General features: G+C 24.9%; 1 protein-coding gene across 6 annotated transcripts in view; it reads left to right on the forward strand.

The window, feature by feature from the left end:
* LOC129611176 (uncharacterized) overlaps positions 1–14150 on the forward strand; it is a 290077-nt gene that overhangs the window by 165011 nt on the left and 110916 nt on the right. For all 6 annotated transcript variants that reach the window (XM_055524167.1, XM_055524164.1, XM_055524165.1 and 3 more), the window contains one exon: positions 3026–3217. In XM_055524167.1, coding sequence (XP_055380142.1) covers positions 3026–3217 — 192 coding nt within the window. The remainder of the gene's footprint in view (positions 1–3025; positions 3218–14150) is intronic.

Raw genomic sequence — 14150 nt, forward strand, 5'->3', positions numbered from 1 at the left:
AACTTTCTTTCTTCAGGGTTGTAGAAGTTTTGCAAACATGTCCTCGAACGGGCGGTCGAGCGTACGGACAGAGTGAAATTCATGAGCCTTTTTTTCAAAAATTTTTTTTAGAAAAGTGCTAAAAAGCAAATTATTATACTAATTACCCACTATATATATTTATGCATTTTATATAAAAGTATACTTCAATACCTACATACATATATAAATTTATTTTCATATGTACAGGGAAATTTGTACTCGTATACACCTCGCAAGTTTAAAAGTTTATTTTTAATAAGAAACTTTGATGAGTTCATTATTTGAATTTAATTAGTACAAAAGAATAAGAAAATAAAAAACAATAATAGAAATCCTTTAAACCTTCCTATATATAAAAAAATTTTAAGATTATAAAAAGGAACAAAAGAGAATAAAAGAAAACTTTAAGTAATTTCTCATCCATAGGGGTGACTTTAAAAGCAACAAAATAGTTTTATTGTTGCACATTAAGGATTTTGCATTAAAAAAGAAAAACAAAAATAATTTTTGTTTTTTGATAAAATTTGTAAGGTAATAAATTTACTAAAAAATTTTCTTTTTGCTTTCATTTGAATCTTTCTCGCTCATAATGAGGCGAGGAACTATTCCCGTATTTATTCCCGATAATTTAGGATTGTGAATCTAAGTACGTAATGCGGCGAATGTCCCAAAATTAACCGGTTTTGATAAAATGAAATGACAGAGAATTCTGTCAATTTAAACACATTAAAATAAATTTTTGCTGTTCCATTTTTCGCTTTTAATTAGAAGTTTCCAAAATGAAAGGCTCTAATTTCGATTAGATGTGGACACAAGATTAATATTCTTGTAATTTTAATTTTGTGACATTTCATTATGAGCTAAAATTTATCCAAAACTTGGTTTGGAATGACTTTTATATGTTTCTAGTGAAAAGAATTTTTTCTTATCGTCTTTTCCAAAAAAATGTAAAATTTAGTCATAATTTATTAATATTATTTAGTCACTTTCTTTTGAATGACCGTACATTTAGTTGAAATTTCTAAATTTTTGGTTAATGTTTTGGAAGAAAATGCGAAAAATCTATCAGAAAAAATTGTTAACTTTGCTTGAAAAATGGCATATCTAATGAGGAAAATGAGATTTCTTAGTGAGAAATGACTAGAAAATGTGACTGCAGAATCGAAATAAAGAATTAAATTATTCTATTTAATCAATTAACCAACGCCTATTTTTATTTAAATTTTAATCTTTAACACAATACTCTATATGCTCGCAGGAATGAACATTTGATAGGAATGAATATTGCAATCAGTTATGCTTCCTTTCTACAATTACCGATTACGTCTGCTCATATTTCTATATTCATATATCTAGAATATGAGATCTAATTTCAAAAAATGAGATTGAAATGAGACATTCTTAAACATTTTCAAACACAATGACAACAAACATTCACAATTAGCAAGCATGTAACTAAATTATACTCAAATTTCAATTGAATTTTTTTTCTGGTTAAAAGTATTCTTGTTTTCTTATCTAGAAATAATATAACCATAAGCCGTTTTTCTATTTCACTACATCTAGAAATATAAATTTTGTATAGGTAAAAGTGACAAAAACAAGAATTTACAAAATCATGCCGATAGCATATTTAAAATCCTCACAGAAATTTCCTATAGAAATGAGTTTTCTCCATAATTTTTTTTTTGTACAATCTACTTGTAAATAGTGTTATAAAGAATGAAAAAAAAAACAGAAGAAATGAAGAAAAACTTAAAACACTATTCAACTTTTAATGAATTTTAATCCACCGTTTTACATTATAAAACTATAGAAGAAAACTTTTCCGTGACAGAAGTCTATAGCAGATATTAAGCTGATAAAAAAAATAGGATAAGAAAGAGTTAATTATGTTATGCGGTGGAGTGCGAAACTAAAAACAAATTTTTTTTCTATTACTTTGTTTGCTACTCTGCAACATAGAATTTAGATAATAAGGTAAATTGGGTGGCATTCAGTAGCATCCAAACAATATTTTTCAAATAAGAGCAAATCGTTGATCATTTAAAAAAAAAAAATTATTAATAAATTTTTATTGACAATTTTTAAGTTCAAGTTCCATATTGTATATTGAAAGCTTCCTTTTCTACAACGTCACATATTTCAATTTGTAGAAATTTTTTATGCAGTTTTAAGAATTATGTGACGCGCTTCTGCGCACAGTTTAAAAACAATGTTAAATTTTTTTTTTAAAATGCGAAAATCAAGAATTTTTAAAAAATCACTTACTTAACTCAAACAGCTGGAAAAAAAAATGGAAATATTTTACTCTACCTTGTTAAACGCAAAGCCTGCAAGTTCCAGAAATGACAAACGGTATAATATATGGAACTGGCAACCGGAATCATACAAAACTTACATTAATTATGAACCCATTATGAATTTTATGTGCTGAATTTTCCCCAATTCACCCTTTATTGCTAGTTTGAAAAGAAAATTTTCATGTTTTGGTTGTTTTCATTTTTCCGGTTTTCACCCTGTAGCTTTTAAAAGAAAATGTATAAGAAAAATAAAAAAAAAGCGAACGTTTTCACAGTCAATTTAGTTTTCGGTTGATTGATGCCAGCCAGTAAAATTTTTGAGATTAGTTAAAGTTTTTCTATTCTTGTTTTCTTTTTTTTTTGTAGTTTATAAAAGTTTTCTTTGAGTTTTCAGTTAATTTTTCTTTGAAACATAAAAAAAACAATTTTTTTTTCTCTAATTAATTTGGGGTTTTCGCTACTTTTTTCTATTATTTTTTTTTTTTTAATTTTTCTTTTAATTTGCTTGGGATTGTGTGGCGTTTTATGAATTAAAAATGAAAAAAAAAAAATTTTTTTTGTTTTTTTTTCTTTTTTTTTTTTGGTTTTCTTTTTTGATTTTTGAATTTGGAGAAAATTTTTGTTTAATATGACAATTATTTCTTTTTTCTCTTTTCTTTTTTTTTTCTTCTTTATTCAACATCGCAAATAAATGAATTTAGTAAATTTCTTAAGATCATCAAGTGGGGCAAAAGGACGTAGTCTATTCGGGTGGAGGGGAGCACGTGGTGGTTCCCTCGGCCCTGTGGCCACTATGGCCTCATCAACAGGCATACTTAAAGATTATGGTCATCCAAATTTAAATGAGGCATTCAAAACTCATAATGGTGTCACCTTTAAATTAGTTAAAACAGGTGAGTTTTATTTTTCTTATATAATTTTTAATTGTGTGTTTTAATTACCTTAATCATTAAATACATATTTTTTATGATATTTTTGAGGAATAATGAAGGCGAAATTCATTAAGTTTATACATGTGATTTACTATTTGCTGTTTCAGATTATAATGTGGTGTTTTTTTTTTCTAAACTTAAAAAAAAATAATTATTGTGTATAAAGAAATATTTTCCTTGTTATTTGCATCCGTAAAATGTAGACGATATTATTGCCAAATTAAGAGAGAATAAAAATGAAAAAATTACAGTCTAATCCCGTATCTTGTTTTTTTCAATTCAGAATTCTCAAAGTGAACAAATTTTACATTTTAGAAAAAAACGAGATACTCAATGCCGAATAATTCTTCTAACGTATGAATTACGATCTATTATCGAGATAGACGATCAGCCCCTTAAAATTTTACAAAATTTGTAATTCTATAGCGGATGCTAAAAAAAGAAAATTAATTTTTATTATTAAAAACTTCCTAAGAACAGTCTTAGAATTTCACAGAAACAAGTTAGTAATATTTATTTTAATTAAAGTCCGATTCAAGTTATTCATTTATTGATTCTCTCTGGAAAAATAACCGAAAAATAAAATTCTCTCCGGAAAATCAAAATATTCAAGAGATATAATAAAAGTTTTTATCAAATTTTATAATATTAAAAATATTAAAATTAAATTTTACAATATTTTTTTCAAGAAAATGAATGTCATTAAGATTAGGTTTTAATGAATTCGAAATGAGTTCAATACATTTTAATTTTAACTTAATTTGGCAAGTTATACGTTTCATTTGATAGAAAACTAGAACAAGAAACAATCATTTCCTTTGTTTAAATTACATCCAAAATAAAAAAAAATTTTAAAATTAAAATCTGAGAGATAAAACTTGACAAAAATCTCTTTTGACCATAGTTTTGATTTTAATCCAATTCCATTACGACCAGCACTATATCCCTTGTTTAGTATTTATGCGTTTTTGAGTTCATTTCAGTACTTTATAACATAACGATCCCTCTACCTTTTTGTGTCGTTGTTCATCTCATGTTTGTAAAGTTTGAAACCTTTATGATGTTTCTTCAAAAAATCCAAGCCCTAAGAGTGTATTTTGGAGAGTTATTGAACCTGGAAGTTTTCATATATTTTTCTTTAATTATCGGTTTATAATTTTTTTGTTTTCTTTTTTTTTTAATTTCAGGATGCGGATAATAAATATATTGTCTATTTAATATAAGAGACGTCTTCTATTTATATACGAAAATGCAGTACTACTCATTTTTTTTTGTAATTTAATCAGAACCTATATAAGCTGTTATATAATATTATATAAATAAAATATAATATTAAAATTTAGTTAACTAAAAATACGAATTTAATTTAAGAATAGTAATTTAAATGTTGTAAAAATAAATTATAATTATATTTTGGTCTTTGAATTTAAAAGAAAAACTATTTACAAATAAATTCATGTAGGAAAATTATAAAAAAAAAGTCATGGTTTTTAGTTGAATTTTTTTTGGGTGTATAAGAAATATTGGATTATTTGTGCTGATAGCTAGATGTGGAATTCGATATTAACCAACACTTTTAAAAAAATTACTGATTGAATAAAATTTTTATTTTATTTGTTTATCTGAGTAAAAGGCAAGGCCAACACTTGTTGAAATTATAATCATTTCATGGCTACAGTGAAATATTTAATCAATCAGCGGACAAGCAAAATCCACAATTAAAAAGTTAAAATTCTTCAGATTTATTTTATTGGTTTATTTTAATAATGTGGTGTCAAAACATATTCTCATACTTTCTACTAAAGACTGGACCGAAAAAAAAATTTTTAAAATGCATTTAACTTTACACTATAATTCTTATTATGATTTAACTCAAGGATTAACTCAATATTTTCGAAATTACTCAATTATATAAAATGAGAATAAAATTACATTAAGTATAAATATATATATACGTATGTACCTTTAATATCAATTAATACGATAGGGTGGCTATCGTATTTATTTAAAAATTACTTTGCTATAACCAGCAATAACATAGAGTAAAAAAATCCAAAACTCTAATAGAAATCAATTTTGAATCAATTAGAATTTGTACCTCTAACCGCTTCCCTAAAAGTATGCAATATTTTTTTATTATAATATCTCAATCATTCTCATTGAAAAAAAAAAATATTACCAAAATTCGTAGATTTTAATGTCGCAAATATTTGAAATATTCAAGCAATGAAATGTAATCTGTGTTCAGATGAGAAAAGAAATAAGGTGATTTAAGTAAAACCGTCAAAATCTTGGTAAAACAAAAAAAAATGTAACTGACAATATGTATTTGAAAGAAAACCCTCAAAAACAAGACTTTTACCTCAAACCTTTTTCCACAGAGAGGTTTCAATCTCCCACTTGATTTTTAATTGAGTTTTAATTTTACTTGTTGCGAATAATTTTTACCTTTTTAGAGTACTTATTTCCAAACACCCTATAGAATAAAAGTTTCTTGTTCAACAAAGCTTCACAAAGTATATGAATTGGTTTTGGAACACAATGGTTTTTAAATCAGCAATACTAATAAAATTTACGAAAACATCGTGTAATCAATAAAAGTAAAAAGTTTTTAAAAGAATTGAACAAAAATAATGGTAAGAAATCATCAGTACAAATACTTAAGTCAGATTTATAGTCACTTTAAGTCAGTAATACAAAGTCAGATTTACAAATACACAAATATTAATATTTAATTTCGGAAATCTATCATTTAAAACCTAAAATGCTATAGAGAAAAAATATTTGTTTTTTACAAAGGTAAGCAAATAAGTGTGTCCTTACAATAGTTTTACAATCCTGTTTCATTTAGAATTTTAAAGAGTTTTATTGAAGTCTGTAGCATTGCAGCACATCTTCTCCTCCTTTTTAATATTTTTATCATATTACAATACAATTAAACAAAACAAAAAGAATTTCTGAACGAAAAAAAAGTTTTAAATTAAATTTTAATTTTACATTGTCCCTATTTGCTGTATAGTAGGGAGTTTTTAAAAACAAAAACTTAAAAAACAGATTTTTATTTTATTTCAAAAAATTTAAAATTTATAAAATCATGCATACTTTAAAGCACTCCTCTATCAGTTACTGCTTTCTGTGTTAAAGTTTTTTTTTTTTGATTTTTTTTATCAAACTGCATTGAAATCCAGTTAAGCAAAAATTGAACCTGAAAACTTTAGATAATTTTGTAGAAAAATGAAAAAAACAAAGAAAAAGAACTTCAAAAGGATATTTTTTTTTCATTGAAAAAAAATAATGGAAAATAAAAAAATCTTCAACACAGTTAACAAAGAGAATAATATTTTAAAAACTCCAGGGAATAAACTAGGAAATTTGCATTGAAAATATGTACTTGTTCGCTATAAAAGAATTACGTATATATATATATATATATATATATATATATCTACACGATTGAATTTGAATAACTGAAGATGTTATAAAGATAGTAAAGACAAGTAACTCAGAACCAAAAAAGAGAAAAAAAAAATCTATTTTCTTATTTGAATAAAATGCACACTAAAAGGAAAATAATATTGGATTTATGTATGGTTTCCATGTTTGGTATTTTTACTTAAAATTCGAATTTTACCATTATACAAAGATTATTTTGATTCAATAATAAAATTTCGATTTTCATTCAATAAAGATTTCTAAATTTTCCTTTTTATTTAATCACTTGTGTATGTTTTCATAAGCATTTCTTCTCCATTCGAACTGAATAATTTCTGTATTCAAGGATGCATGTGTGTTATGCTTCACTATATTATGTACACGTTCCTTTCAGTTCTTTCAATATAATGGGTTTTTGGTTATTAATTTAAAAGTTATAAGAAGAATTTAATTACGATCAATCATTTCATATACAATTTCTATTACGCAAAAAGTTAATGATTAAATGAAGTAAATTTGAAAGCTAATAAGACTAATTGAGGTATAAAGTATAAATAAATTTTTGTTTCATCAGAATATTATTAATCATCATTATTCTTTACGACATCATGTCCGAACTGTTGTTATGATTCAAAAAAAAAAATTCAAACACGAAATTTTTGAGCTTAAATTAGTAAATTTGTAAAAAAAATAATGCAGTTTTACGTTATCTGGTCAGCTATCGGTCCCTTTAAAAATTTTTTTCAATATTTTTGTGCATAAAAAACCTTTTCCATATCACATTTTTAGTTAACAACATATTGCAGCCAAAAACACCTTTAAAATTTCTAGATGATGTTTAAAATATTGTGAAAATTTTATATTTTCAAAACTCTGGGGTGATTTTTTTCCGTGAACAAGCAGTAACAGCAATTTGAAGTTTTAAAACCTGGTATTTTAAGAAAAATATTTTATTTTAATAGGACAATTTTTTTTATTTTCGCATCTTTTCCGAATAAATTGTAATCCGTTAAGATTTCCAAAATGTCAATTTTTGATTACTTATTTCTTCGCAATTTTAAGCTTATGATGTTAAACAACTATAAAAGCATAAAATCAACCGTAATTTTCTTCTCATCACGATATAAACGATTGCGTCTAGTATACACCATTTTTCAAAAACTATTTCTTTACGGTTACCGATATAAGCATAAGCAAAAAAAATTTTTGTCAAATACCAACACTTGTTTTTTTAAAAATTCTTAAAAGTTTTATTTACAAATAAAAATTTAGATATAATAGAAGCTAATAACTTTATCCGGCTAATAAACCCAAAATTCTACATTCATTGTAAAGTAAATGCTGGTACATAAGAGATAATTTGATACGATAAGCTTGCATTACCTTACGAAAGGAATGGCCTTTCTCCTGTTGGAGCATTGGAAAAATAACTTTTTTAAACTGTTTATGGCTACATAGTGAACGAGATTGTTACAAATATAATTTCAGAACCTTGCGGAGATCTTTTAGCTGAACAAATTTGTTTCAAATTCAAAATATAATCCAAAAAAGTAGACGATGCAATGGATTATTTTCTATGATCTTATAATTAAATATTTTAAATATTGTTTAATTTAATAATCAAAATCTTTATTAACGCAAAATCTTTATGATTTTGTTTACATACCAAATATTACAAATAATAAAGTTGGGTCAAACCAACGGTTTGTATTGTAGCACTTTTTCCTCCAACAAGTGAAAATATTGTTTTTAAATATGTACAGTCTATGCGCACCTACCACACTATTAAAATTATTTTCATTGAAAAACGAAACTATTTCTAGGATTGCATATATTTAGGATGAACGATTTATGCACTCTTTGAAATAAAGCATTAATTTAAAGAGGGCTTAACATAATGCTCGATTTTAAGGGTTAATTGCGTGAGTTAAGAAAAATAATTATATTTTTTAATGTCATTGAATTTACCGTTAGCTTTTTGCGTTTATAGAAATTTGTAAAAGCTTGCGGTTTCGGAAATATGAGGCAAATTTTACGGAATTAATTTTATAACATTTTTATTTTACAAATTTTATAAAAATTTTGAAAAGGAGACGGAAAAAAATTTTATAACAAAATAAACGATTTATTAATGTCTAACATCTACTAAAATTTCAGGCTTCTACAACCTGGACACATGCTTATGGTTTCACTGCAACAAATTGTTAAAAAATTGCATATTTAGGGTTTTAGGAGGGTATAACTTCTAGAGGGAGGTGGATAGGTAAAAATTTTGTTCTACGGAAAAAAGTTTCTAGTAAAGATCTATGTATATGTTAAATTTCAGCTTTCTATCTTCGAGGGTGTAGAAGTTTTGTAAACATGTCCACGGACGGACGGACGGACGACCGGACAGAGTGAAATTAATAAGCAGGTTTTTTTCAAAAATTTTTTGGAAAAGTGCTAAAAAGAAGTGTGCAAAAATTATTTCTATATTTATTCCTAAATAATAATTTCGTAAACCAGATTTGAGGTAACATTCTTAAGTTTTTTCAAAATGAGATAGCAATAACCATTTAAAATTTATTATGTATCCATAGTTTCAATATTATTATACCTACACAGCTTTCTGAATTTAGACAATAGTGTTTACAATACCATAATTATTGTTTACTTAAAATAATGTTAATGTATTGTTTACTTGTAATAAAATTTCAACAGCAATTATTAATAAATTTTTTAAATTAAATATTTCAATTAAAAATTATATAAAATTTAATTTTATTTTAAATTTTACTTAAACTAAGAATGAAAATTTTAATGAAATGGTTTAAAAATTTAAAAGAGAGCAAATTTTCAAATTATTTCGACGCCTAAAATGTATGTAAATTCATATACCCTCTGTTAATTTAAAATTGTTTTTCTACCAAGCACATATGTATATATAATGTACTCAGATTCTAATATTATTAATATTTTCAGTTTATAATTTCTTAGAGAAGAGGAATTTTTTTTCACAAATTCGTATAACAATTTACTTTCAACTTGAATAAACAATATTTAAGGAGATTAATAAACAATTTTCCAATTAATTTTTTAATTTTAAAGAAGATCTTGAATTTTAATGAGATCCAATAATATTCTTTCGAGATTGGATTTTATGTTAGGCCTACTATTACATTATCTTGAGTTTCTAACGGCACTTGAATTTAAAACTCTGAATATAATGTACAAAGTTCTTGAATTTATTCGGTACTCATTAATTGGCCTCGACTGTAAATAACGAAATTTTTATTGCTTTAGTAAAATCTTTAATTTTTAGTAGGAATTTTTATTATGTTAATAAATACATACTTATTATACACATACACCAACATATGTACATACATTTATACATACCTACACTAACGGAAAAACTATAATTAATTTGTCTCCCAGTTAATTTTATTTTCGTTCAATTATAAAAAAATAACAAGAAAAATTTATTCTATATTTAAATTTAATATTAAATGTTATTATATGAAACAGCTGTTAACCAAATAGTCCTAACTATATACATACTCACATACTATTGTACCATAGATACGTAGCCAAACGTACGTATTCCTCGCATACAAAAGCAAATAGGTAAACTATAATTAAATCATCCTTTTCGCATCTACATTTACTTTTGAAATATAAAATTAATGACGTAAATGCAAATATTATTTTTACATGTTGAACATGTTACTTACTTTAACGACACAATTATTATGAAATGAACACAATTTTAGTGTGTACATTCTGTGTACGTACAATTATATAAAATGATACGAGTATGTAAAAGAATAACAAGTGAACTAAAAAAACAAAAAAAGGTGTCGTAAACTTGACAGTGTCATTTTCAATAAAAGAATTTTTCTTTTTGTGTTTTTTTACCTTGTATATTTTTAGAAAAAATTTTATATTCGCATATAGAACCAAAAATAACATTAAATCGATGAATTGAAGAAAAAACGAGAATAAATAGAGTTGATCGTGTCAACTCTGTGATACCTGTACGAGTGATTTTAAATGTTACATTATACACATGGCTGTTACACACAAATTCAGATGATCTCAAACACTTTTACCAAAAATAATTGCCTTATTACCAGATTCTTGTGTGCAAAATTTCAGCAGCATTATTTTGATATTATAGAAACCAATAAGGAAGCGTTCACGATATTTAATTTTTAAGTGACATTTAATTTGGCCATTCTACTATACTTGATTTTTTAAAATTTCAGTACTGTAGATTCATTAGTTTCTAAGATATAAGCTAATAAATTTTGAAGTTGTGTGGCAGCTACGCGAACTACGACCCCGATCATATCCAATTCAAATAGAGTAAACTTGTGATCACTTCCAATATTTTATAAACTCTACAGATATTGCTAAATTGACTCAGAAACCGACACCGACCAAAAATTTTTATAAATTCCTTGTCTATATTTCAGTCATCTATTTTTTAGCGCAATAGGCGAAGTGGCAAACTTATAATACTCTTCGAATATAATTTATTGCGAGTGCAAAAATACATGTGCATTGTATGTAAGCATCAACAAAAAAATTTTAAATTATAAATTCACTTTAAAAGAATTAAAATTAAAAATTTTATTATTTGATTTTCTATTTATTAATAAATTTTGTGACATAGAGCTTCACACAAATATTCACTAGATTTTAGGTTTATTTTTACATTTTTATGAACATTCATTATGAATTTAGTGAATTAAAATCTAAACAATTATAAAACATTTATAAAATGTTTGAAAGTTTTTCTAATATTTTGATCCTATAGTAAATTTCAAATAAAAATTTTAATGCAAAAAAATAATAAAAATATTTTTAAATTAAATGTTATTAAGATCCTAATATTAAAACAAAATACTAGGTTACAGTACGTACGTGCTATAACGTGCTATAACGTGGCAGTGTTTAGACCTCAAATATTAGGGTTCATGGATTTGGTTTGATGCGAATTAAATGGCTCTCCTTTCCGCCAAACAAAATTAACACATGCAATCTATACCAAATTTGGTCACTTTATAAGTTTTTTATTATATTGCAGAACACCAAATAGTATATTAGAAGCATATTTAAAATATCATCTTTAATAAAACAATCAACATGAATGTCGGAACAGGGGCCTTATTATGTATAACTCGATTCTCGCAAAACGATTTTTGTATTCGGAAAAATGGTAAGCTAGCACCAATCAATTTGTATAGTACCTTTCCATTAAAAAAAAATACGAAAATCATTTTATGAAAATCGAATTACATAGTAAAGCCCCTGGAAACTAGAGAGCCTAACCAACCAATCAACAAACAAAATTTTTAATTTTTTAATAAAAATCTTACTTATTGTTTCCCTATAAAATTTGCAATACTGTTTTTTGCTAGCATACTCTAGCAAAAATGTATTCATACTTAAGCATAAATTTCTTGAATTTAATTAAATCTCATTTAATCTAATATTTTTTAAAACATCAAACAAATTGAATTCGAAAATTTATTCTGAAAATAAGAGTTCATTAAAATGCAAAGCTTTAAATTCATTTTTCAAAAAGAAAAATGTAAAGCAGAATATTTTTATTTTTTTTTATTTTCCATTATACTTTCTTTATTTTTAATAAATTATTTTAAAAATAATTTTATATATTATTATAACATTATTAATGATTTTAGTCACAAGAATTTATTTTGTGTTTTCACGATTGTAACACAAAATTGTACAGAAGCTGAACTTATCCAGCTTTCAATATAATAAAATCAGTTTAAGCTTAGTTTATTTTCCCAATTTAAATATTTTCTAATTATGTTACCACTTAATTTCCTAAAGTCTTAAAATGCCTTTTTTTCAGCTTTTTGTGTAAACAGCCAAAGGAATTTCAAAAGTACTTTACAAATTGATTTTCATTGTAGAAATTTATTCTTTTCAAAAATGAAGGCTACTTATACCTTAATTTTTGAAAAGAATAGGTTTGTACCTGCTGCAGTCCAATATTATTGAACCGTCATGTTAGTACAACTGTTTCCAAAATTTTCAATACCTTTGTCTTAAATGCTCACCATAATTATTTTATTTATAGCTCAATTGTTTTGGTAGAATACTTTTGTTTGTCGTCTGCATTCAATTAACTTTTAGCACAAAACTTCACTGTTCCGTCAACAATTGGCTGAACCAAATTTTTTTTTGTACTCAATTTGCTTATACAAAAACAGGCTTCACGGGTATGCAGAAATTCCAAAAATTTCTTAATTAAATTCCAAATAATTTCTGCCTAATGAATTGAACTTGCATGCGACATGAAAGTTAATGAAACATATATAGTCTTAGTGTTTTTACTTCAAAACTTTTCAGGATTTGGTATGTATGCTACTCTTTAGAATGCATTGATTTGGTGTGTACTGTATAGTTCTCTTTAAAATACGATTTATTATTTAAAAATAAACTTTTTTATGAATCAACATTGCAAATTAAAATTTCGAAAATTTTAAAAATATCTACATATATATGGAAAACAATTTACTTAATATCCTTATTAGATTTTAAAATGATATACATACACACATGTAGTTATATGAAATTTTTATATTTAATTTCTTTACATAAAAATCTTCTTAGAAATTCTTCTTATTTTCTCCCTGTCTCTCTGAATAATTAATTGAGTATATGTAGTTAATAGACTATGTTTCTTTTTAGAGTTTATTACACCCAATGTGTAATTCTTAATACAAGTTTGTGTTTTTTTTTTGCTTTTCAAATTACTTATATTACACTGACATGTAAAATATTCGTATAATGAACTTTATGTTATCTTTATTTAAATTAGAGTGGTTGAACATAAAAGAATATCAAGAGAACATAAGATGTTCTTTTAACAGTATGTTGTAATGTTGTAGAAGGAATAATTTATTAGAAACTATTAATAAACATAAAAATAACATCTACATTTAAACTAATGTGTGGCGGATATTATAATGTATAATATAATGTAGCTTTAACACTTTATATAAATAATATAAATTGCTTTTATATAAATAATTTAAAATATAATAAATCATGTTCAAGTATTGAAAATGTATACGTCACATGTCATACGCTGGAAATAAATGGCTGGAAAAACTTAAGAATTTTGAAATACCTAGTCAAAATTTTTAAGAAAAAATTTATCAAAGATTTGATAAGCAGCATTTTTCGTTATTTGTAATATACTAAGGTTTTTGCTGCTTAATTAAGTTAAAAATAAAATTGGTAATTGGCAAAGAAAAGCAAAATGTATGACACTGACTTGGTCACACAGACTTTAAATAACTAAATAATTAATTTTTATATGAAATCAAACTTCTAAAGCTAGATTTCTTTGTTTTCCAATTCTGAGTGACGAACTTACTTGAAAGCCTCACCAGTTGATTTAACATGGTTTAATATCTTTTGTGTGATGGTGATTACGTAT

The sequence above is a fragment of the Condylostylus longicornis genome, unplaced genomic scaffold (genome assembly GCF_029603195.1).
Source record: "Condylostylus longicornis isolate FDR11 unplaced genomic scaffold, ASM2960319v2 ptg000048l, whole genome shotgun sequence".
In the NCBI taxonomy this organism is placed as follows: Eukaryota; Metazoa; Arthropoda; class Insecta; order Diptera; family Dolichopodidae; genus Condylostylus; species Condylostylus longicornis.